The sequence below is a fragment of the Octopus bimaculoides genome, chromosome 4 (genome assembly GCF_046866305.1).
Source record: "Octopus bimaculoides isolate indiv1 chromosome 4, ASM4686630v1, whole genome shotgun sequence".
NCBI classification, from domain to species: domain Eukaryota; kingdom Metazoa; phylum Mollusca; class Cephalopoda; order Octopoda; family Octopodidae; genus Octopus; species Octopus bimaculoides.
The window spans coordinates 20,534,601-20,561,474 of NC_142931.1; the positions used below are offsets into that span (position 1 = coordinate 20,534,601).

The 26,874-nt window shown below is 36.3% G+C and overlaps 1 protein-coding gene across 1 annotated transcript in view; it reads right to left on the reverse strand.

Moving 5' to 3' along the window:
• LOC106881541 (sec1 family domain-containing protein 1) overlaps positions 1-26,874 on the reverse strand; it is a 107,110-nt gene that overhangs the window by 79,793 nt on the left and 443 nt on the right. Inside the window, exons 2-14 of the mRNA XM_014931969.3 lie at positions 19,406-19,476; positions 17,893-17,981; positions 14,138-14,228; positions 12,996-13,118; positions 10,977-11,064; positions 9,005-9,094; positions 7,324-7,465; positions 6,079-6,178; positions 5,684-5,820; positions 4,348-4,438; positions 2,523-2,596; positions 2,107-2,188; positions 662-721 (exon numbers count right to left, since the gene is read on the reverse strand). Of these exons, the coding sequence (XP_014787455.1) occupies positions 662-721; positions 2,107-2,188; positions 2,523-2,596; positions 4,348-4,438; positions 5,684-5,820; positions 6,079-6,178; positions 7,324-7,465; positions 9,005-9,094; positions 10,977-11,064; positions 12,996-13,118; positions 14,138-14,228; positions 17,893-17,981; positions 19,406-19,476 (1,238 nt within the window). The remainder of the gene's footprint in view (positions 1-661; positions 722-2,106; positions 2,189-2,522; positions 2,597-4,347; positions 4,439-5,683; positions 5,821-6,078; positions 6,179-7,323; positions 7,466-9,004; positions 9,095-10,976; positions 11,065-12,995; positions 13,119-14,137; positions 14,229-17,892; positions 17,982-19,405; positions 19,477-26,874) is intronic.

Below are 26,874 nucleotides of genomic sequence, written 5' to 3' on the forward strand. Positions count from 1 at the left end.
AGGAATAGTGAGAGCAGGGAGCAAAAATGGATGGAAGATAGTTAAATTTGCAATGCTTTAATTAAACATTATTAAATTGATTTAACTTCATCACATTGGTTGACCTAAATTTACATGTGCTGTGTACTTGCTTTGAATCAGATGACAAAAATATACACAGCCCTATTTGCTGCAGTTTTGTACTTGTTTGTGTACCAGTTGATATAAATATCTGCTATCACTCACGGAATCGATAATAGAGGCCACTGTGCAAATTCCAAGGAATCTGATAGGTTTGTTAGACTCTTCGTGTAAACATTTCCAACTAAGTTCCAGACCTCATCACCATAATAGTATAAAAGCAGCAGCTTTGGCGGTTACACCACCATTTCCACTATGACTTCTTAACAAATTCACACACATTCAGCAAATTCTTCTGGTCCTTCACGGAATTTACAGTTGAATCCAGCCATGCCAGTTTCGTTGAATTTCCAGTCCTCATAGTGATGACAGTTTACATAAATAAACAGTGCATCCTTTAAAGCGGTTGACGTAAATATACACCGAACCGTTGTCATGCACTAATTGGCTGAGGTGATTACTGTCAATACAACCTAGTTGCCTGATAAAAAAACCATTGTCATGGGGTTAAAATGAATTCCTCAACAAGACTAAAACTTACCAGAACAGATTTGCTCATCATTTTTTCTTCTGTTTCAAAATAAACATCAAGTTTTCTAGCCTAGAAATGTTAGGAAAAGAAAATCAAATGAACGTTATTCAAAATTACATTTTCATTAAGTTGAAATGTAACAACTTTTCAGAGTCATATTTCATTAGAAGCAACAAGAAAATTATATTGATTGCTCACATTATCACAACTTCAGTACATTCCTAGCACTTATTTCATCAAACTTATTGCATAAGAGTCACAACTAAATACTGTAAGAGATTTACTCCACCCTTTTCAGATTTATACAAATCCTAATAGCAAATTGTAAATCTAGTACTGAACTAAATTATTGTACTAGAATATATACATAACTTTTACAAGAAAAAGATTGACAGATGAAAATTCTTAGTCAGACAGTCTGAAAAACTTCAAAGTTACTGTCAGTCTTTTTCTTGGAAAAGTAAATGAACATATACTCTATTAAAAAAGTATCGAGTAATCCTTCAGTTGAATGTTATATTGCTTTTATATATAACTTGAAATAAAAATTAACATTAATATACACATGTATGTGTGATAGTATTTCTGAACAAAATATCATAAGCTGGGAGTAATTCCTGGTACTTAAAGCCAGGACATGCAATTTTAAAAATCAAAGCCATGGTGTAAGGGACATATGGCATGTATGCACCCTCTTCCAGCTGTGTCTCTTAATTATGCAATAATTTATATTAAAATCTAACTTGTTATTTGCATTCATTTACATATCTTAGGCACACAAAATATTACATGTCCAAAAATATAAAGGAATGCTACACTTATTGGTGTTGGTGTTAATACAGTTATTTTCTCCATATATCGATATGATACTTTGTACATTTTCCATGTTGACAAAAAATGAGAAAGATTTGCAAAACCGATATTCTTCATCTTCCCTTAACTTCAAATTTCTTCTGCTAAGCTGAACTCTTAAATCAGTTAAATAACTAATAGCTTATCACAGTCATACACCATTCATTTTCTTTATTATATGTTTACCATCTCAGTCTTTTCTTTTGCAAGGAAAAATAGAAGCCAAATTAACCAGTTGCCTGAAACTACCATATGTAACATAATCTGAACTATCTTACTTTTTACATCAATACTAGCCAGTTTTAATTATCTACACTTTTACATGAATCATTACCAACTAATTGTCAAAATAAACCATATCTAAATTATAACAAAACAAAAAAGATAAATCTTTGATATCTAAAAAGTTATAACTTCAATAAACACAAGTAATTTGACTGGATGTAGAGAAACTGAATAGAAATAAATATCTATTCTTAGAGTATATTCCACTAGCTGTATTCTAACTGCAGTCAATTGCTAATTAACTTTAATAAAAATGTTTATATGCCATAAGTTAAAGGGATGAAGATAACCATTAAAAGGTATAAATAAATAGCTACCTTGATTTGTTCCAGAAGTGCAGTGGCGATATTGGTGTGCATGTCAATGAGGCGTTTCTTCTCTAAAAGTTCTGGTAGAGAACTGTAAATAAGAAATAATATATTACAATTTATGCGCGCATTGTAAAATATAATAGCAATTATAAGCACACAGTATATGGCATTTTATAAATTTTACTATGTATTTTTCCTATATAGACATTTAAATAAATTGAAAGAAAAAAAATTTTTAATCAACATCCTCAATGCACAATTGATTGTTTTTTGAAGTGAAAATGGAAAAATAATTAAGATAAATTAAGTATGGAACAAAGAATGATACTCTAAGAGTTGGTTGCATTACAGAAGGATATACATAAAGTATTCATGAGTAAATGGCGAGAGATATTACAAAGGATCGAATAAAAGTATTTCACCTGACAGCAGAAGTCAGTTTTGCAGTGTTATCTGATAGCATACTAATGGCTGAATCATCTTCTCTCTCCAAACCCTGAAAAATATGAAAGTAAACAGAAAAAATGCCAATTTAAAATAGAGGAAAAAAAAATTTGTTTCTTAACATCCGACATTCTTTCTCTGCAATAATACAAAGCGTCTATTGATGAGTTCAAAAAGGGTAACATCCAGAATCCGATGAGAGACTGTGTCAAGAACTATTTAGTTCATTAGAAGAGCAAGTCCTCATGGCAATTAAAATTACTAATCTCTATTGTGAACTCCTAACATCAGGTAGAAAAAGAAAATTAACAGCCAAAATCTAAATACACTGTAACTAGCTTCACTTACTTTTCACATACGATTTTTTAAAAATGAAATGAAGATGAAAAAATTTAAACCTTTTAGCTGCAGGTATGGTAAGTTTGCTTCCTAAACACATGGTACTTTGGGTAAGTGCCTTCTATTATAGCCACAGACCAACCAAAGCCTTGCAAATGGATTTGGTACAGAAATTGAAAGAAGCCTGTCATATAGGTGTGTTCCCCACCACTGCTCAACAACCAATATTGGTGTGTTTACATCTCCATAACTTAGCAGTTTAATAAAAGGGACTGATCGAATAAGTACCAAGTTTAAAAAAATAAGTACTGGGGTTGATTCATTCAACTAAAATTCTTCAAGGCACTGCCCCAACATGGCCACAGTCTAATAACAAACAAGTAAAAGATACAAGATGAGTACAGTAATCCCTCGCCATATTGCGATTTATCATTTAAGCTTACATCAATTCCTCCGTGGTGTTGTTTTGCATTTATAATAAAATAAACATATACAAATTATAAAAACAATAAAAAAAATATACAGTACAGTACTGTTTCTACTTTGCGGATTTTTACCTAACACGGGGTGTTTTGGAACATAACACCCACAATAGTCGAAGGATTGCTGTATTTACAAAGGCTGTATCAATCCTTTTACAGAGTTTTCTCTTGATATTCCTCAAAAATGTAATAAGAAATAAAATGGATCCATTCAACATTCATCATCATTTTAATATCCACTTCTCCATCTTTGCAAGGGTCAAACGGAATTTATTGAGGCAGATTTTCTACAGCTGGATGTCTTCCCTGTTGCGGACATTCACCTGTTTTCAATCTAAGTAATATTTTTTCCTGTAACTGAACTTGATTTCACAGAAGATAGGAAACCAATAGCAGTGATGCTCATTTACAACCATTGCACAATGTCATGACAAAAAGACACAAACACACACATACAGAGGTTTCTTTCAGTTTCTGTCAACCAAATCCACTCACAAGGCTTTGATCAGCTCAGAGCTATAGTAGAAGATACCAAAAGGTGCCACACAGTGAGACTGAACCCAAAACCATGTGATTGAGAAACAAACTTCTTAACCACACGGCCACTACACATTGTAACAAAATACTGACTGGTGTTAGGAAGGGCATCCAGCCATAAAAACCGTCTAACCCATGCCAGCATGGAAAGCGAACGTTAGATGATGATGATGATAGAAGACAATTAGAGAACGTCTATGTGGTTATTTGACTTGCAAGAAATAGCAGCCAAATGTCTACCAGCTTAAAAAAAAGTAAGACACACTGAATGATATAAACCCAGGTACACTAGGCCTGAATAAAAAGATTAAATGCTCATTAGTAATGACTGGAATTTCTTGATCTGAGGTTTGTTCAATCCAGATTGATACGGGGGTTACACAAAACAGCACCAATACATTCCATGACACTATATTGCATATTTCAACAACAAAGAAATAATTACCATAGCAGCTTTCAATTTTTTCACTTCATCTTCTTCTGCCCTATAAGAGTCTAATTCTTCCTGAATAGCTTCAGCAACTGTAGGAAATGGGCTGAAAAAAAAAAAAAATGATTCAAATTATGTAAAAAATAAACATATATTTTTAACTAAAAGCTGAAAAATCATTATCCTGGAGCCTGGTGCAGCCTCCTAGCTTGCCAACCCCCAGTCAAACTGTCCAACCCATGCTAGCATGGAAAATGGACATTAAATGATGATAATCATGATATTATGGCAATAAGCTAGCAGAATTGGTAAAACATTAGACAAAATGCTTAGCAGCATTTCTCCCAGCTCTTTAGGTTCCAATTTAAAATCCTGTAGAGATACATTTTGCCTTTTACCCTTTTGGTTCAATAAAATAAAGTACCAGTGAATTACTGGGGTCCTTGTAATCAACACCCTCTCCTAAAATTGCTGGCCTTGTGCCAACTTTAGAAAAAATCATTATCATTATTATTTAACTTAGCAAATTTGATGGAGAATATAACAAGGTGCCAGCTGCCTGCAACCTGTATACTAAGATAACCCTTGCCCTCAAATTTTGAGAACTCTGCAGAGGATTCGTGCAGTTCAGAGCAACACAGTTTTCTGTAGATGTTTTATCTTTACATCTGATCACAAGATCATGGTTTCCATTCCCGGACCATGCTATACATTTTTTTTTTTTAAATAAAAAACGAACCTCATTTCATGATGCTCCAATCCACTCAGGTGTAAATGAGTGGCCCAGCAGTGGACTGGCATCCTGTTCGGAGGCAATGTTGTGATCTCGGTCACTTCTATGCCATGGAAACTGAGTAACCAATGCAACGAGTCGCAAAACTTGAGACACTATTGTCCAGAGGTTGATGGTGATAATGAAGAATGTTGCAGTTGACCAATTTATGTCTTGCAAGTTTGAGATTGGTCCATGACAGATAAGGGAGAAGGTAAGATGGGTTATGGGAATGAGAGGTGGAGGATTTTGTAAGGGTTTGGTGTTAGTAGTAGTAACAATAGTGACTGTGATGTTGGTAGAGGAACAGATACAGCTTTGAGTTGGTCGGCAGTTCAGTAAATTTGGGGTTGAAGCTAAAAAGTTCAGGTTCTGTGTAGGAGAGGAATCTGGTTTGATCTGTGACAAAAGGTTGAATGTTGGTGATGGGATATGTGCTGGTGTTGGTAGGCATAATAGTAATCTCAGTGGAAGCATTGTGCCAATTATCACAAACTTTAAAAAAACTACAATAATTTAAAGTGACTTAAATACCATTTAAGCATTTAGAGAAGCTAATAATATCAAAAAGGTATTTACCTTCCCTTATGTGTTTGCCAAAACTTATCAGAAAAACTGAAGGCATAACTTTTCTTCTTTTTCTTTGGACGTGAAGTGCCACTTGGAGACATCACTTCTGTACATTCTTCAATTTCAACTTTGTTTAACTTCAAATCCTACCAAAACAAAGAAGAAGAATAATGTAGAAAGCAGAGTATTTATTTTTTATTTGTTTCAAAGTTATTTCATTCTGGATTTTTTTTCATAAATATTGCTAAACTTTATGTCTCATAAAAAAAAAAAAAAACTTTAGGACTATTCAGAAATTCAAACATAATTTTATTTCTGCCACAGGCTGGAACATTTTGCTTAAGTTCTTAAAATTCATTTCAACTCTCAATATCACCCCCAGCGAGACAGAAGACAAATCTTACCAAAACATCATGTGAAAGAGCTTGGTAGGTCCATGTGTGATGAAGTAAGGAAACTAAATCCAGGCTTCTATCAAGAATGACTAAAAGAGGTCTTTGGAAACTAAAAAAAAAAAAAAATACAAATTAATGACATGCAAAATGAATTAAACAAGAAATAATGTTATACAAAGGATTCGGAGATAGGCAAGAAAGAACTTACATTTTATATCCAATATTTCCATATTTACACAGGTAAGATGGGCTTTGTTTTGTTGAAGCAACTTTGTCTTTCACCCAACACATATTGTAAAGTGGCTGGCATTAAGAAGGGCATCCAGCTGTGGAAACCAAGCCAAATCAGACTGGAACCTGGCACAGCTCTTCAGCTTGCCACCTCTGACTAAACCAACCAACCCAGGCCAGCATGGAGAACAAACATTAAATGATGACTTTTGCTCTGGTTATACATTTTTAGATTGGATAAATAAAATTTACTTTTCATGTAAGTATGGGTTGAATGGGTCATCACAGTCCACATTTCTTGTTCTGCCCCGTTTGAAAAGTTAAAAGACCTCATCTCACTCATTTCATTTTTGGCATGAATTCTACAGCTGGATGCTCTTCCTAACACCTACAACACTGTGTACAGGGTACATTTAGCCAAGACCCCAACACCAGAGATGTCAAGTCCCCAAATAGATTGAATGATCCTCTCAACACTACAGTGTTTCCACTTAGTCACTAATCACTTTATAGGGTGTGCTGGGTACATTTTATCATGTCACCAAGCAGCACAGACTTTCCTTATACCCTGCAAGACAAAAGAGTCCTCCGTACTCTATGGCATGTCCATTTATCCAAGGTAATTTGGCCAATAATGTGAATAGAAAGGAGAGCAACAACAACTGAAGCAAGGTAAAAGAGTGAAGATAAAGAGGGAGTATGATGGGAGAAAGGGAAATTACAGCAAAAGCGAGTAAGGGAGTAAATGGTGGGAAGGGCCACAAATTCAAACATGCTTCTGTGGCCTTAGTGCCTATCAATTTTTTTTAAATTCATTTTATAACTATTTATTTCCAAATAGACACATATTTGTTGCATTCTATCTAAAAAACACAACACAATTTCATGACAAATAATGCTGGTGATGCGATTTGAATTTTTTCCCTTAAAATTAATCAGCCAATAAATATCTAAGTTGTAAATAATTTTGGCAAGTTGAGTATATTATCATATAGTTTTAACTGATGAAAGTTTCAAACTTACCTGAACTGGCCAGTTTGTATATTGTCTGTGGTAAAAAGGCTATTTCGAGCATCCCTTATATTGTCACGTAGTTTCTTATCTAATTTCTCGGCAACCATTTCTGCAGCATTGCCTCGAGGGGATCGAATAATAGGAGCAACTCCTGGAGAATCAAAAACCATTTTTAATGCCAGAGGAAAATATATTAATGTACTACAAACAAATATTGTGAAATAATATGGGAAAGGTTGATGGGAAAATGAAAGATGAGAAAAGCCGAAAAGAGTTTAGATGGTATGAGATAATTTTGCAATCAAATTCAGAAAAAGAAAGACTTGTAATAACAGGACAAACATTAAGAAGACAGCTCAACAATGGGTCAATGTTTGTTGAGTATTGGCAATTGAAGGGTTGTCTGTCAAAGAGTATCCCACAACTCCTGCAACACTGCATTCATTGGCACTTTTTTTTTTTTAACAAACTTTTTTTATAGGTTAGTTAGAAGTGGAGGAGTGGTGCCTCTTTTCTAGTTTTACTAAGCATAAGATGTTAATGTAGTTTGGAAGAAGTGTTTAATGTTTGGCAAGTGAGACACATAAGAAGTGGCTGGAAGAGGGAAGATGAACAAGTTAGGTAGATTTAGAGGGAGGAATTTTGAAACTAGTTTGTTCAGATGGAACGAGAGAAAGAAACAGCACTATAGGATATTGGGGTGTGAACCTTTGCTAGTTTAACAGAAGGCTTTCTTTCGGATGTGGTCAAGGATGTTAGTGTGACAAATAGTTGTGTTCCATATATGTGAACAGTATGACAATGTGGGTCTTACTGAGCTTTGTAGAGAGTCAACAACTAATCAGAGCTAGCCCAGAAGAAAGCCTAGTTTTTGTGATGCCGTTTTGGTGATGATATGAAGTATCCAAGTTGGGTATGGAAAAAAACCAGTGTCTTGAAGGGGTGAACAGTGGTTTCATCCTCATAGGAATCTGTGCTGTAAGAAATGACTGGAAGTAGATTGTAAATATAGAAAAGTAAGGAGACATAACTAAATGTTTCACACTAGATTTGATAGTCATTAAATCTAGTGTATCAGCACATGGTGAAGCCTGTCAGGAAGTTTCCAATCAATGGGATGAGATATGGTTGAAACTCTAAAGCAGAGCTTACTTAGTAAGGTCTCATGCAGTGAAATGCAATGATATGGATATCACTGATGTGAAATTTGTAGATAATGCTTTTGTTGAGATTCTCAAAGGTAGAAAACCACAGGAGAGTAACATAGGAACATAGGACAGAATGTTTCAATATATCTGGCTCTATAGCAGCTATACTGATAGTCAGTGAGGAGGGGTGAAAAATTAAAGTATTGGAGAAGGTTATTGTTAAAAACAGTTTCCATCACTATTGAGATGTTGAAAAGGAAAGAGGGAGTTCAATAATTGGCAGTCATAAAAGTTTCCTTTGTGGGGATAAAACACGGGGCATAATACACAGTAGTGTATTTGCAAAAAATGGTTTAGATTCTTGTAGATGGATAAAGATTAAAGAGCTTGGTAAAGAAAGGAGCCGGTAAAATTTATGTGGACGGCTTCCAGTCTGAACAAATGCAATCAATATCTACAGAAAGAGTCTCATCTGAATGATTCCAATAGAGTGGTCTCTAATAAATGACTAAGAAGTTGCCAACATAGTGATTAGGACTTACCTAAAGTAACAAAGACTGAAAATAAACTATCTGTAATGGTATCCATTATTGCATTCATTTCTGTATCCTTGACATCACCACGATTAATAGCTGTTTAAAGGCAAAAATTACATAATAATAATAAAGGATCGAAAAACATTAAAAATGGGGAACAAGAAGAAAATGTTTTAAAAGTTAATCAGTGTAGGGGTGTGTAGTACCTATGACCTTTGCAGACCACCCAGATTGGTGCGATTTACATGGATGGTTCCCAGTTTGAACAGATACAAATACACTGACTGCAACTGTTTATGTTTGACATTAGAGAACTTACAAATGGTAGATAGGATTTGAAATGGTTTTCTAGCAAGTGTACCATTTCCCACAATGCTAGTTATATAAATCAAGAAGTGGAAATCTTTGACAATAGATGTAGAGATTGCAATATAAATACGTTGAAATCTTGTAGACATGGTTATAAGGACTAGCTTCTTTCATCAAATCACAATTAAAAATAGTTTTACAACAAATTCTTACAAGTGAGAAAAACAATTAGACATTTTTTCATTTGTGTTCGAGCATGGCCTAATACACCATTTCGAGCGTGGCCTTTGCCAGTAAGACATCCGAGCGAGATTGTTGCCAGTGCCCCTGGACTGGTTCTTGTGCAGGTGGCACATAAAATATACCATTTCGAGCGTGGCCGTTGCCAGTACCCGCCTGACTGGCCCTTGTGCCGGTGGCACGTAAAAGCACCCATTACACTCTCTGAGTGGTTGGCGTTAGGAAGGGCATCTAGCTGTAGAAACTCTGCCAAATCAGATTGGAGCCTGGTGTCGCCTCCTGGTCCACCAGTCCTCAGTCAAATCGTCCAACCCATGCTAGCATGGAAAGCGGACGTTAAACGACGATGATGATGATGATGATGACAGTAGATATCTGAATCAGAGACATTAGAATTGTTGACCAAACATTTTACCAATAAACAAAATGCATGGTTACTGTAGCAGTGAACATGCACACAATCAAAGGCTCAAAGAATCCAATGTTTGGTGTCTATAACAATAAACTCAGATTGTTCATAAGATGTCACACCAATAAACCAAATGAGGGAGCTGGTGGCCTCACTCAACCTGCTGCTAAAAATAGTAACCAAACCACCCCACTCCTATTGTCTTAAGGAAAGGACATTATATAATGTAATCCTATATACCCCAAGCTTAAATGTCTGATTATAGACCTGCTGATTTAGATTTTGACATTGGATCAAAAAGTACACAGGTAAAACAATACTTAATGTACTTAACAGTGACCTAAATATGATGTTTTACCAGTGAATATCAGGTGTCTATAATATTGACTAAGTTGTTGATCAGACACTATCAGTGAACTAAATATTTAGTATCTGTAGCAGCAGCTATGTAGTTGTTGTGAAATGCCACAAAATTTCCAGTGGCTGAAGTTTGTTTCAAGTCATACATTTAGTACGCAACTTTTACAAGAAAGACACATAATAAAAGTGAAATTAATATGATGGATTACTGACTATATGGCCATGTGTTCAAACTTCACTGCCTGCAGCAAGATACAGTCTCCCTACCTGGAAAACAAGTTCCTCTTCAACTCCACCAGCAGGCAGGTGTTTCAGAGTAAAAATGGCATGCAGTTAAAATTTCTCTAACAATACACAAAAATCTATAGATTTCCATAAAACATCCTATTCATGAGTCTTTGGTAAAAACAATGTAAAAGGTTTTGCTTTCCTTTAAAGCAGGAAAAATAGAGTACAAACAGAACTGCAAGCTATGCCTCTTTGGGGACACAAGATATCAACAAACAATGAACAATAAAAAAATAAAAGTATTAATAGGATTCCTTATCTAGTTCACTAGACAAACTATCAATACAAATAACCTAAATATACCAATTATCATAGAAATTAGAATCTATAGTGCTCAGAGAAAAATGTATCAAGATATGAAAATCAACTTACCATAATATGATATAGATTCTCTATCTTGGTGCCTCAGTGTAAACAGATCATCTTCTAAACTAATAAAGTTTAAATTTTGATCGTAAATCTGTAATAATACACAAAAGTCATAAGTTGAAACAAAAATTATTCACAACATACATGTTACAGAATTAATTAGTAATTTATTATGCATATATTACTTTATGGAAAATTTCCTTTTGAAGTATCCACTATTAAATAGAACCAAAGTGTTGCTTATATTAGAACATATCAGCATAAATTTATAGAATATATTCATACCAATAAGTTATCAAACTAAATATCAACCTCCAGCAACAAGAGCAGGGAAATCTGTACATGTTCAAGAGGCAAGTGGGGACACACAAGTGCAATATGTAATTTGTTCAATATTAGAAAACTTCTAATAGTTTTAATTATTAGCAGCTGTTGATACCAACTAGGCTTCAGTTCACTACTGCTTCATCAGTCAAGTATGTTATGAAATAAAATAGTTTCATTAACATTGCTATCTGCAGTCAACCATAATGACAATGACTGTTCATGGCACTGACATGACTTGATAAGCTTTCTTCATACCTGTCGGTTTTTCGCTTGAGTTTGCTATTCATATTCCTTTTTGCAGTATCTTTGAATCTCGGTCTAGATCCTCCAGGGTGTCTTTTCTCCTTGCATAGCTGGGAGCAAAGAAGTTATCTAAGGATTCTGCTATTGCCCGACGGTTTAGAATTCAAATGAGATCAACTTTGCCTTTCAGCTTCCACGGATCAATAAAATAAGCACCAGTAATATACTAGGCTGATTTAATCAACTGCTCCTGTCTTTGTGGCCTAGTGCCACTTACAGAAATCAATATTCGGAGGGTTGAGGAAAATGGAAGAAACAGTAGAAATGCTTTACTCAGTTATTCCCCTTTACATTCTCAAATTCCTCACACGTACTGCCCGACTTCAATTTTTTAAGACCACAAACAGCTGTGTTAGCTTTGCTAGGTATGTGACAGATGTAATTGTTGAGCAATAAGTCTATTTACCAATGAAAACCTTCACCATCCTTTCTTTTTCCTCTACGTCTGTAACCTAATATGAAAGATTATCTGTAATTTTGCTGTGTGTAATGTAGTCTGGATGTAAAAAAGAAAATTTACCATTTTGTAACATTTTCTCTGATAGTCATTGCCTTATTTCAAACTGATGAGACATTTTGTTAAAATGTCTTTGGGAATAGAAGCACTCCGACTGTTACGACAATGAATGTCCCAGCTGATACGATCAACGGAAGAGCTTTCTCATGAAATTAACATGCAAGTGGCTGAGCACTCCACAGATACATGTACCCTTAACATAGTTCTCAGGGAGATTCAGCATGACGCAGAGTGTGACAAGGCTAGCCCTTTGAAATACAGGTACTACTCATTTTTGCTAGCTGAGTGGACTGGAGCAACGTGAAATAAAGTTGTGAGGAATTGAACTCACAACCTTACTGAAATAAACATCCATCATCTCAACCTACATAGTATTTCTCTTCTTCATCACTGAGGACTAGACTTTGATGGCAGGCTGCTTTCAGAGCCATTTTGCTGAAGAATTTATTGTAGGTAATAGAACACAGGAGCTCTTCAATATTTGGAAGTGGATGAGAATCTAGAAAGTAGTAGCAATTTTTATATTTGAAGAACAAATATAAATATTCATTATTTAAAGCAAATGGCCAATTGTTAGCCTTTAGCTCACACATACTACAGAACACCAGAACTGAAAGTAGCAATAATTATTTCATATCCCTAGATCTGCATCAAACAACAGCCAAATCATCTACAAAACCATATATAACCTTTTGTAAAAAAAGGAAAAGACACTGTGTAATGTAGTCCTATGTGAAAATGTCTAAAAATAAGATAAGGTGGTCATGTTTGGAATGCTTCTGACTGAGTTTACTTGAACAGCAGTGAACATCCAGCAAATAAATTTAAGGCTTACATAAAAATAAATACAAGAAATAACTGACGTTATAACTAACCTTTGATATCTGTGACACACAATTATGCTGGATCGCAGTGTTTGCGATGTCTTCCAGTTTTTGTCGTGAAACACAAGATATAAAGTTCAAAAAATAGGAATCATACATTTGATTTTCAAAATCCTGAAAGAAGAAAAACACATGATAGCGAACAACTTAAAAGTAAAAAGTCAGGATGAAAGTTATTTGGGAGTCTTTTGAATGGGCAAATAACAGTGAATATAAGGATATATAGACCATGTTACAGTTTACATTGTCGATGGCAAAGAAAGTCTGGCTTGGTTTTAACACTTCTAAAATATATCTTTATCTTCTATTTTGTACTTGTTTCAGTCATTGGGACTGTGACCATGATGAGGTGCCACCTTAAACCATTATACTCAAATTGACCACAGAATTTAAGTTTTTTGTCTAAAGTTTGGCACTTAATCTATCAGTTGCTTTTGCTGAGCCACTAAGTTAGAGATGTAAACAAACCAACAACAGTTGTCAAGTGGTTGGAGGAGACAAACACAGACACACAGGTCTACCAGATTCACTCACAAGCTACTAATCGGCCCGAGGTTATAATAAGACACTTATCCAAGGTGCCACACCGTAGGACTGAACCTGAAACTATATGCTTCCAAAGTGAGCTTAATAACACAGCCATGCCTGTTGGGATTTATAGTCATAAAAAAAAAAAACACGTGTAGTTTTTGTTCAAATTATGCTACATACATTTCCATAGCATAGCTATTTATTTGTTAATAATATGAACATATCATAATATGAACATATCTAATATAAGATTCTTGATATGAAATTATGAGACAGACATGGAGTAATTATAATGAAAGTGAAATATAACTTCCGTGTGTGTGTTCATTATTGGCATAGATTCTCCTAAAATGCAATGAAAATTATTGTTCTATCTTTACAGAAAGAGAAAATAAATTTCTAAAACATTTTGGGATTATTTCAAACAGGTATTTATATTTCAAAGAGACAATTGCTACACTTTTAAACACTTTGATATATCAATAGCCATACTGATTGAATTTCTGCATGCACACACACACACACACACACAGAGTTTAACACATTTTGTTAAATACCATTTCACAATTTGTAGCTTAACAGTTTTCTAATAAAATACTCACCCTGCATATTCTTTGGATATTATCATCTGTTGGCATAACAAAGTATATAGCAGGAACATCAGGAATTGGGTCTCGATCTGAATGGAGAAGCCTGAAAGAAATTCCAATCATTTCTTTAAGTAAAGCAAGCCAAATAAAAGAAGAAGAAAAAAAAATTACTTTCAATGTCTTTCAAAAACAGTTATTTTATATTTTATTTTAATTAATTCATATTAAAATGATACTGTAATTCTTCCTCTCTTTGACATTTGGGGTAACCCAAATTAATTTTTATTTTTTAATTATCCTCTTGTTCATGTTAAACCAATTCCTTTATTGCATTAAATTTATAACAAATCATTGCATTTTCTCAAACTTTTATATTAAATCCAAAGGCTATGAGGGTTTATAACATAGTCCCAAGTCGTTTATATGGCATGCAACTCACCCAAAGATGTGAACCATTAACTTGTCAAAGATTCCACAATGGGTTGAACAAAAAGATTTTATAAACCAAGAAGAGATGTAACTAAAGTCATAAATACTGTAGCTTAATGAAACAATAAAATGAATTAAACAAACATGAAAAATTAATAATTGAAAGAATAACTGACAGAAAGGCACTGCATGAAGGTAGCAAATTAAGAAGCAGAGAAAAGAGGAATTAAAATAGATAGAAGATAAGAGTAGGTTTGGTGATGCAAACAGGGGAAAAGAGAAGTCAAAACATGAGAGAGTGAGAAAGAATGTGTGTGTGTGTGTTAGAAATAAAGTGAGAGGATAGTAGAGAGAGAAGCAACAGATAATGCAAAGTGGTAGCAATAGTAATGCATTGTAACAGTAGTGGTTGTAGTAGGAAAGATACTTGTTATATACATATCATCATCGCTTAAAGTCCGTTTTCCATGCTGACATGGGTTGGTTAGTCTGACTGAGGATTGGCAAGCCAGTAGGCTGCACCAGGCTCCAATCTGATCTGGCAAGGTTTCTACACCTGGATGCCCTTCCTAATGCCAACCACTCTGAGAGTGCAATGGGTGCTTTTTACGGGCCACCAGCATGGGAGCCAGTCAGGAAGCACTGGCACTGACCACATTTAGATGGTACCTTTTATGTACCACCAGCACAGGAGCCAGTCAGGGGGCACAGGCACTGACCACATTCAGCAGATGCTTTTTATGTCCCACCAGCATGGGGAGCCAATCTGGCAGTGACCCATGCTAGAGTGGTGCTTTTTACGTGCCACCAACATGGGTACCAGTCAGGCAGCACTGGCATCAGTGATGACTACAATTTCACTTGATTCAACAGGTCTTCTCAAACACAGCATATTGCCTGGTAATTCAAGGATACTTTTAAATGGGCTGGTTATGTGACACTGGTATCACCCACGGCTGTGATCTTACTTTACTTGTCGGGTCTTCTCAATCACAGCATATCTCCAAAGGTCTCAGTCGCTTGTAGTTGCCTCTGTGAGGCCCAACGTTCGAAGGTCATGCTTCACCACTTCATTCCATGTTTTCCTGGGTCTGCCCCTTCCACAGTTAGGGTGTGACACTTCTTCACACAGCTCTCCTCATCCATATGCAGCACATGACCATACCAGAGCAGTCATCCCTCTTGCACACCACATCTGATGCCTCTTATGTCCAACATTTCTCTCAGGGCACTTACACTCTGTCGTGTGTGCACACTGACATTACACATCCAGCAGATCATACTAGCTTCATTTCTTTCAAGCCTACACTTATCCTCAGCAGTCATGACACATGTTTCACTGCCATGTAACATGGCTGATCACACAGATGCATCATATAGTCTACCTTTCACTTTGTTACCAGCAGAGGTAAGAGCACTCTGAACTTTTCCCAGGCTATTCTTATTTTAGCAGCTATGCTCTCTGATCATCCACCCCACCTAGGTAGCAGAAGCTATCAACTACTTCTAGTTTCTCCCCTTGGCATGTGACGGAATCTGTTTTCTGTACATCTTCAGTGTTTGTTGCCCCTTGTGCATCTCCCACACACAAAAACTATCTTCCTGGTTAACCTTCCTTTGATATTGCTGCACCTCTTATGTATCCATAGCTTACACCAGGTACATCTTATGGAATTTCTACCTACAACTTTTCTACAGATCAAGCAGAGCCATCTACCTGAAGGGATTTGTGATTTGTCAACCTTCCTGCTTACTAAGATTTTGGTTTTTGCTACACTGACTCTAAGGCCCTTTGATTCTAGACCTTGCTTTCACACCTGAAACTTCGTCTCTAGTTTTGGTAGTGACTCAGCTATTAGAGCAAGGTCATCGGCATAGAGGAGCTCCTAGGGGCAGCTTGTCTTGAATTCCTCTGTTATTGCCTGGAGTCCTGGGGGCTGAGGACTGATCCTTGGTGAACCCCTACTTCTACCTGGAATTCTTCACTATACTCGTTGCCAACCCTCACCTTACTGGCAACATCCCTGTACAGGTTTTGTACAGCTCTCACCAACCACTCATCTATCACTAATTTCTGCATTGACCGCCAGATAAGGGACCAGGGGACCCTGTCAAAGGCTTTCTCCATGTCAACAAAAGCCAAGTATAGAGGTCTATGTTTGGCTAGATATTTCTCCTGCAGTTGCCTTACCAGAAATATAGCATCAGTGGTGCTTCTACCTGGCACAAAACCAAACTTACCTTACCTCTTGTATGCAGCATATATCAACAGTTCTCCATTCAAGCATCTCTACAATCTCATTCAATCTACATCTCAATGTGCCTACATTGACAGTGCCACTCTAAAAAACTGGCAAAGGGATGTGGAAGGAAACATGGGAAGGAGAGATATTATTCAGCACCTGAAAAGAAGGTTTCCATGATCTTTTGATAGACATGTCACACAGGTTGTTCTCACTTTAAACCTATCACCATTCAAACATGTTAAAATTGTTGTCCCTCCTGGGGGTAAGAATAGGAAGCATTGTAAATGAAAGTGTTATCAGCATTGTAAATATAAGCATTACTTGTAATGCAGATATATATAATAAAAGTAGATCATCGTCGTCATCGTCGTTTAACGTCCACTTTCCATTCTAGCATGGGTTGGACGATTTGACTGAGGACTGGTGAAACCAGATGGCTACACCAGGCTCCAATCTGATTTGGCAGAGTTTCTACAGCTGGATGCCCTTCCTAATGCCAACCACTCCGAGAGTGAAGTGGGTGCTTTTACGTGCCACCGGCACGAAGGCCAGTCAGGCGGTACTGGCAACGGTCACGCTCAAAATGGTGTATTTTACGTGCCACCTGCACAGGAGCCAGTTCGGCAGCACTGGCAACAATCTTTACTCGAATGTCTTTACACGTGCCATCCGGCACAGGTGCCATGACGATTTCGCTTTCGCTTGCCCCAATAGGTCTTCGCAAGATATGAATAGAAATATGCCAATGTCAGATTAAGTAAGTAGGTGGGTTGCTATCTGGTTGCATTAGTCCCGGGGAAAAATAGAGAGAGAGAGAGAAAGAGAGAGAGGGGGGGGTACTATTTGGTTGGGTTAGTCCAGAGAGAGAAAGAAAGGAGGAGGGTGCTGGCAAGAACATTCAAACATGCTAAAATTGTTGTCTCTGCTGGGGGTAAAAGTAGGAAGCATTCTAAATGAAAGTGTTATGGCATTGCGAATATAACCATTAATGGTGCTGCAGATATAAATAATAAAAATGTCTTCATAAAACTGAAATAAACTAAACCATCAAGAGAAAATACTTATCTCATAAAACAAGTGTATTATACTCACATATGCAAAGTTACACCTAAGTCTCTTAATTCTTTTACATTTAAAAGTGGAGAAATTATGTCCTGACCAAATCGATCGTAGACCAAAACCTGAAAATAGATATGACCTCTTTAAATTTCTTTATTCCATACATAATAGTAAATGAATATAAATATGAAAATATACTACATAGAAGGAAGTGTCAATATTATTCATAACATTGAAACATAGAATTAAATTAGGTGTTGGATAAGCAAAGATGGATTAAACAACTAGCAGTATTCAATTTGATATTCTTCAATATTCTTAATTCAAATCCTTGAGGTCAGCTTTTCATTTTAATTCTTCCAGGATCAAAAGATATATAAGTAAAACACACAGTTTTTATTTAGAATTACTGCTATCCTAGATGGATTGACTGGATGCTATTTGCAGAGTTCATATACCTTCCTTTTGGGTTTCTTTTTTTCTGTTTTTTTTTAGTAAAGCTGTCATACCTGGATGCTCATCCTATAATCAACCACTTTACAGTGTGGATTAGGTACATTTGATTGTGCCACCAGCACTAAAACCTTTACTACAGAGATAAGTAACCTTCATGGCAGGTTGCAGAATCCATGTCACCTCTGTGTGATTAGCAGTGAACCCTTTTCAAATACTGTTGTGTTTGATGTCAGGAGAGGGTTCAGCTACCAATGAGACCACAGCTGAGAAGGAAGAGGGTTGTTCTAATGTAGCCTTCCCATTATACCAGCCATAGTTAACAAGAATAAAGGATGTTTGTAATCTAATGTAGCTAGGACATCAGCTTCTGAGACAGGTTTTCACTACGGTTGAGAAACTGTCTCTCCATGATGTCATTAGCAAGGCAGCTTACAAACTCAGACTAGGGCAGCTGGGTATGAGGATATCTCCATAACATGGAAAGACGGGGCACTTAGTTACCAAAGGAGTTTGTTGTAAATAATAACAAACAAGTCTGGTTTGTCAAAAGATGGCTATCAAGAAGGTAATTTATACAGATCAGAGGCCCTTGACATGTATTTCAGCCACTGTCAGCAATTTGCAGAGACATACATATAATTTCCAATTCCACACTGAAGTAAGGAAATAATAGGTTTTCAAAGTTGAAAATATCTGTCTTGAGATACTGATGGTTAAATATAGTTCCAGATTTAGCAAAATCTTCAAATTCAGCTCAGCCCCCTACTTCAAATCCCTATAAAATCAGAACCATACATAGGAGCTAAATTTTTCAGGATTATCAAGGTACAAGGACTACTTCACTCAGGAAAATTTTCAGGTAATTTCAAAGACACCAAGCATGTTTCACTATTAGCTGTAATGTCCCAGGCTATTTTAGTTTATCTTCATATGCCCAACACACATACACATACCACCAAATTTCACTCACATAATACTGATCAGTGTGAAGTTATAGCAGAAGCTATAAACTTCTTAGCAACACAGTCACGTCTTCACCTATTGTTTATAAAATTTATTGCTCAGTAAATTTTTACAAAGTAAAACTTACCTTCCATTGTGGCTCGGCTGAGACTTGCTTTGTCGGCTGATTATTGAAAGCAAGCATACGCTTGAGAGCCACTGCAAAGTGAAAAACAATAATTGGTTAACAAAGTAAAGTTAGTTAATATGCTTCTTATATTAGATAATTCAAATTTGATTTTAAATATTCTGCTTTGATAATACTTTTGCTATTTAACCCAAGCCATCCTTCACAGAGCAAACTTATGATCAAAGGTATTCCTGCTGTGACAACCCACAGCTTTTATTCAGACATAGTGTGTACCTACAGCTACAAAACTGACTAGGTCCTATTTCTAAGATAGCACAGTATGATTTAGAGATTTCACTACTGTTTCTAGCAGGTTGGTTGATGACAAAGAGTAGGTGACCTCTTGCTTCCAGGAGTGGATACCTACTTCTCAAATTCCAATGTTTTTGTACACTCAATGTTTTCTAATTTATAATTAGCTGCTCTTTTAAAGTTTCTATTAATAAAAATCCACTCATTTATTTATAATTATGCACGAATGTTTTATTCAATTAAGTGAGTTCGTTGCCAGTGCCCCTGGACTGGCTCCTGTGCAGGTGGCACGTAAAATATACCATTTCGAGCGTGGCCATTGCCAGTACCTCCTGACTGGCCTTCGTGTGGGTGGCACGTAAAAGCACCCACTACACTCTCTGAGTGGTTGGCGTTAGAAAGCATCCCAGCTGTAGAAACTCTGCCAAATCAGATTGGAGCCTGGTGTAGTAATCTGGTTCACCAGTCCTCAGTCAAATCGTCCAACCCATGCTAGCATGGAAAGCGGACGTTAAACGATGATGATGATGATGAAATAAAACACATTATTTGCTTATAGAGTAAGAGTGGCTCAGTATTCTTATTTGACCCATGTAAGCTAGAAGATGGCAGTGCTTATTAAGTGGCTTTTGTGAGGGATGAAATAGACATTGTGAGCACAGGTTGAGTGAGGCCATGTCAATGGGCCCCTACTCCAGCATGTCTGTGCATTGGGGAAAGGGAGGAGTAAAGTTGCCATTTGTATTTTGTTATTCATTATCATATAAATGTATTGCTTTACAAGTATTATGTAATTTGATATGATATGTTAAATATACATGTAGAAAATTTACCATTAGTGATATTGGCAGGTATTCAATTTTGGAGCAACAGAGTGGCATAAAATATTAAAGCAGTAATTGTAGTGGTGCATAAACCATGACCACCTGCCAAAATGGAATGCTTATGTCAGTATCAACAAGTCATAGCAGAGATGATGCCAAGTTGTATATGATCGAACTTTGACAACCATTCACTGTCCTGATGGAGCTGAGACAAGGCTGTCTATCTCCCTTTCTTTTACCAATGGCAATTGATTCAGTGATGAAAGAAAGAACCAAAGTACAACCCAGAGGAATTATAATGGTCCCAAATTAACATGCCAAGATAAAACAGGTGGTGTTCTACTATTTTACATCTTCAATCACCACCATATGCCAACATTAAGGATATGAGCTTTTTTTATATATATTTTTTTTTCTTTTAATCCTTAACATAATTATGATACCTTGAAACATGACTCTTCCTCACAATGAAACAATTTCCATCCATCACATTAATATAGCACAGGCAGAGCTGAGCTGAAGCTGGTTCACATTTATTCACATGAACCAGTTGTTAGAGCTTTTTTAAGAAATGAGAACTACTTGTTCACTTTCATGGCAGCTATTTTTGCTTCAAGGAAATATGCCCTATTTATTCTCAGTCTAAGTACTTTTGCCATGATAATTTCTACCGTAAGTATTTCGCCATAAACTTTCTGTTGTCAAATATATTCGCTGCAATATTTTTAAAATACAACTAAGGTACTATAGTTGAACTAATAAAATAATCTAGTTCATAATCTACTTGTTACAAAGTACCTCGTTTGTCAAATTATAAAAAGAAAAAGACTAACAATATGAGTTAACCATCGATAATGCATTTAAGTTTTTAATTAGTTCAGTCCTCTTCATTATTAAAGCTAATGCATTCCGAGTTCAAATGCCATCATGGTCAACTTCGCCTTTCATCCTTTTGGGGTTGATAAAATAAGTACCAGCTAAACACTGAGGCTGGTGTAACAAACTAGAAAATTTCAGGCCTTGTAAAAGAATTATTAATGTTATGTTTTTTTTTCCAATGTTATCCATCATATGACAAATAACAGTCTAGTTATTAAAAAAAAAAAAAAAAGGAATGGTAAGGTAAATAAAAATGTTGAATTCTTTTTAAAAAAAAAAATTTTTTTAGAAATCGAAAGAATGGAAGTACCAATATTTATGTTTCTTAACAATTCATTGTTATTGAAATTGAATTCAATTAAAATTTCAGCACTATTAGTATACCAAACTGCAAAATGCTTTCATTATCAAATACTTTCACTACTTCAAAAAACTTTTCTTAAAATGAAGTATATCTAGCACAAGTGTTCAACAATCGTTCCTAATGAATTTTGACTATCCTCCAAACCACTAAGCACATGAAGAGGTCAAACGGAACATCAAAACAGCTATTTGATAATTATTCAAAAGAAGTGATTACAGATGGGTATAGTAACATATGAGCATGCTGATGGCCAAGCATTTAAAAACATATTTATTGTTACATGCAAACAATCTATTCTTTAACAGTGTGTATCATTGATTCGCTGTTCTTAGAAGCAGAGAGAGAGAGAGAGAGTGTTGGTGTTTACATCTCCATAACTTAGTAGTTTACCAAGAGATATCAATAGAATAAATACCAGGCGGCGTTAGGAAGGGCATCCAGCTGTAGAAACTCTGCCAAATTAGATTGGAGCCTGGTGTTGCCATCCGGTTTCACCAGTCCTCAGTCAAATCGTCCAACCCATGCTAGCATGGGAAGCGGACGTTAAACGATGATGATGATGATGATATATATATAATAACTGCTGTTGTTGATTCATTCGGCTATAATTCCTGAAGGCAATTTACCCTTCAGGGCCACAATCTAATTACTGAAAGAAATAAAGGATAAAGATACAACAAAAAAAAATCTGTTTTTAGAGCCTTTGATATGCTGTTTCCCATCCACTTTTCCATGCTTGCTCGGATTGGATGGAGTTTATCAAGGAAGACTTTCTACAGCCAGATGCCCTTCCTGTCACCTACCTTCACCTGTTTCCAAGTAAAGTAAAATTTCCCCATGAGCAGACATGTTTTCACAGAATATTGGAAATGAATAACACCACTTGTATGACAGTGACACTCATTTACAACTATCACACAAATACATACACAGACACATCTATATAAACACACACACAGAGCTTTTTTCAGTTTCCATCAACTAAATCCAATCAGAAGTCTTTCATTAACCAAGGCTACAGAAGAAGACATTTGCTCAAGGAGACTGAACCCAAAGCCGTGTGGTTAGGTAGCAAACTTTCTAACCACAAAGCCACATCTATGCTGCACTAAAAAATGTATTTGAAAGACCCGACAAGTGATATCACAGCCGTAGCCTACACCAGTATCGCATATCCAGCCCATTTAAATAGTACCTTTGAATCGTCGGGCAATACGCCGTGCTTGAGGAGACCTATTGAGTCAAGTAAAATCAAAATCAAATCATAGTTAAATGGAAATTGTAGCTGTGGCCAATGCCAGTGCCGCCTGACTGGCTCCCATGCTGCCGGTGGCATGTAAAAAGCACCATCCAAACGTTATTCAGTTGCTCTTGTTACTGAAAAGATTTCCCCAACCCTGACATAGAGAATCCCTCATTGACTCATACAATACAATTATCTATCATGCTATGTTGAGTATTATATAATTAGAATAAAGGTGCTTTTGGTCAAATATTTAAATGTGCTTGAACAGAGATGTGTAGATTTGTGCTGCATCGTATTGCAAGACAGTATGAGAGAGAGAATCGTGATGTCATAGGAGAAAAATGTGTCCACATGGATGATGGTTCACTAGTATTTAATGATGCTGCAAAGAGAGAAACATGGAGACGCCACTATGAAAAGTTACTAAATGAAGAGAATGAATGGGTGAGAGTCTGCCAAATGCTGACCCAATAGAAGGACCAGCTATTTGAATTGACAGTACCTTGGTAGATAAAGCAATTAAGGGTATGAAGACAGGGAAAGCCCCCCTTTCCCCCAGCTCATCAGGAATCACTGCTGAGATGCTTAAAATATCTGGCGGTGTAGGTTATAGTCGAGTCACCTGTATAGTCAACCAGGTGATACATGAAGGAGTTATACCCAATGACTGGTATAGCAACACCATAGTCAACTGATACAAAGGTAAAAGTGACGCATTAGATAGGAATAATTACAGAAGTATCAAATTGGTGGATCAGGTGATGAAAGTCACAGATAGGGTCATAGTCCAACTAATTAGTGAGAGAGTTAGTCTAGACAAGATGCAGTTGGGGTTTGTGCCAGGGAGAAGCACTGCTAATATTATATTTCTGGTAAGACAGCTCCAGGAGAAGTTCCTAGCCAAAGATAAAGCCTTGTACTTGGCTTTCATTGACATGGAGAAACACCTTTCACAGGGTCCCCCGATCCCTTATCTGGTGGTCAATGCAGAAACTAGGGATAGATGAGTGGTTGGGGAGAACTGTACAAAACCTGTACAGGGATGCTGTCAGTAAGGTGAGGGTTGGCAACGAGTATAGTGCAGAATTCCGAGTAGAAGTAGGGGTTCACCAAGGATCAGTCCTCAGACCCCTCTTGTTCATCATAGTCCTCCAGGCAATAAGAGGAATTCAAGACAGGCTGCCCCTGGAAGCTCCTCTATGCTGATGACCTTGCTCTAATAGCCGAGTCACTATCAGAATTAGAGATGAAGTTTCAGGTGTGGAAGCAAGGTCTAGAATCGAAGGGCCTTAGAGTCAATCTAGCAAAAACCAAAGTCTTAGTAAGTAGGAAGGCAGACAAATCACAAATCCCTTCAGGTAGAGGGCCCTGCTCAATCTGTAGAAAAGGCGTAGGTAAAAACTCCAAAAGATGTACCTGGTGTAAGCTAAGGAAGGTTAACTGGAATGATAGCCCCCAGGCCAACCAAAGCCTTATCAGTGAATGGATTTGGTAGATGTAAACTGAAAAAAGCCTGTCATGTGTATGTGTGTGTGTGTGTATGTATGTATGTATGTATGTATACACAGGTATTGGAAAGTGAATTTAAGAGGATTGTTATGAGTAGATTGGCTGAAGAGAATCAAATGCTTTTTGGTGCTAAATTTGAAATCATGATACCAAATTAACTGCCATTCCTTCTTGCAGGGGTAAGATAAAATTCTTATTCACTTAGTTTTTTTTTCTACCATGCCTGTAAAAATCTAGTGATAATTAGTGTGGCTTTGGAGTTATGACTCCTTTCCTTAGCAAAGCTGGTGCTTCTTAGTACCCTAATTATATATATGCTTATATATATATATATATATATATATATATTTTATTAATTTACCTATACAGTTTTATGCTTGCAGCCACTAATATTATTATTTATTATGAATAATAATAACGTACGTGTGTGTGTGTGTGTGTGTGTGTGTGTGTGTGTGTGTGTGTGTGTGTGTGTGTGTGTGTGTGTGTGTGTGTCTCTCTCTCTCTCTCTCTCTCTCCCCACTTGACAACTTGTGCTGGCTGGTTTACTACGTCTCTGGAACTTAGTGGTTTGGCACAGAGAGTGATAGAATAAGTACCAGGCTTTAAAAAAATACCAAAGCTAATTTGTTTGACTAAACTCTTCAGTGGCCCCAGAAAAATAGAAGATACTAATGCTCTCTGCTCCTTGGTACTGACTACTTCATGCCATCCCTTTAAATACTTTCAGTTTAACACTTTCAGCTCTTTTCCTCACTCATTGTGTCCAGCTCTCCAGACTCTACACTAACCACCACATACAGTCCCTTCTCCCCAGAGTGCAATCCCTCTAGAATTCTCTCGCTGTACATGTCTTCCCTGCAGATATCAACTAACAACAATTTCAGTGGAATATTAACAACATCAATTTCACTGGTTTCAGAAGGTTTGCAAAGACCATGAGTAATGCTTTTTCATTGACCCTTAACAAATAAAAGAATGGATCATATGATTCAGGCATACAATTAAACCCAGATAGCCACAGGAGCCTCACAACAGTACTAAATACGTCATATTAAAATAATTATAAAATAAAATACAAACAAGACTTGATGAGCAGACTAAGACATTAATTCTTATGAATATGACTGCTGAATGCATTGCTGGGTTTTTGGGGGGTTTTTAGGACAGCTCATCTATCATTAGTCTCAAGCTGTCACCAAACACTCACAAGTGGCTCATCATAGCTATTTGAAAAGTGACAACATAGGAATTGTCTTGGTGGATGGGTGGGTTAAGCCTGATAATTACAGCCCCCGTGAATCAGACTTGTGTATTCAGCATTACAAAGAATGTTTCAGCAGATCCAGCCACATAAAATTCATAACCGAAAAAAGTTGTAAAAGTTGTAAATGTAAGTTTCAATAGGCAGATGATCGCTGAGATGATGGAACAATATCCCACTGTGATACATTAATAAGTCACAAAAGATTCTATTGTCAGCCTATCCAACCAAGGAAGTTGCTAGTCTTCAATATTCTAATGGAAATGGGAATGACTGAGCAAAGGCCCTTCTACCTTAAAACCCTTCTCACACTCATCATTCGGATTTCTGACAAGCATCTCTCAGTTGTAACCACTTCACTCCACCAATGTTGCTTGTACTTTTAAAGAAGGCCTGTCCCGTAACCTTATACATACAACTTGGGCTTAAGTACAGAAACAATGTAATAAAACATCCTTCAATGAAGTTTAACTTGTTATAACATTCAAGAAAGAATTTTGAGTTCTAGTTGTTCAATATTTTTGTGCTATGCATCTGAGTTCAAATTTCAGCGTTAATCCTTCCTAAAAAATAAATAGGTACTAGTAAGCTCAGTGGAATCAAATGAGTTAATATTATCCCTCACTTTTTAAAAATTAACTATTGTACTTGAAGAAAAATCATATTTTGCCATTCATTGAATATAAATAATTGAGAATTCTAAATATAAAAACGAAAGGAGAGAACAAGACCAATTTCTTTGAGTTTATAAAAAGAGTTTTAATGAAGTTTTATAGTTAATCATTAATATGGTTATGACTTTGCCTGAAATTGTAAATGTGTTCAGTTACGAATGCATTATTGAATTTCGAAATAGGGTCATAGATACGATGGAATGCGTGTGAAAGCGGGAGGGGGTGTAACTTTATTTTATATTTAAATGTACTCCAAGCCGAATCAAATTACCACGATTTTGCGGGGAGCTTTTTATAAACTTTTCGATTGTTTGGTTAATTCTAAGGGACGGATAATACTTTATTAAGATACCCTAATGTTTTTACAGGAAAAAATACATGTATGTAAGTTGAGTGGCACCAACTCCCAAAAGAA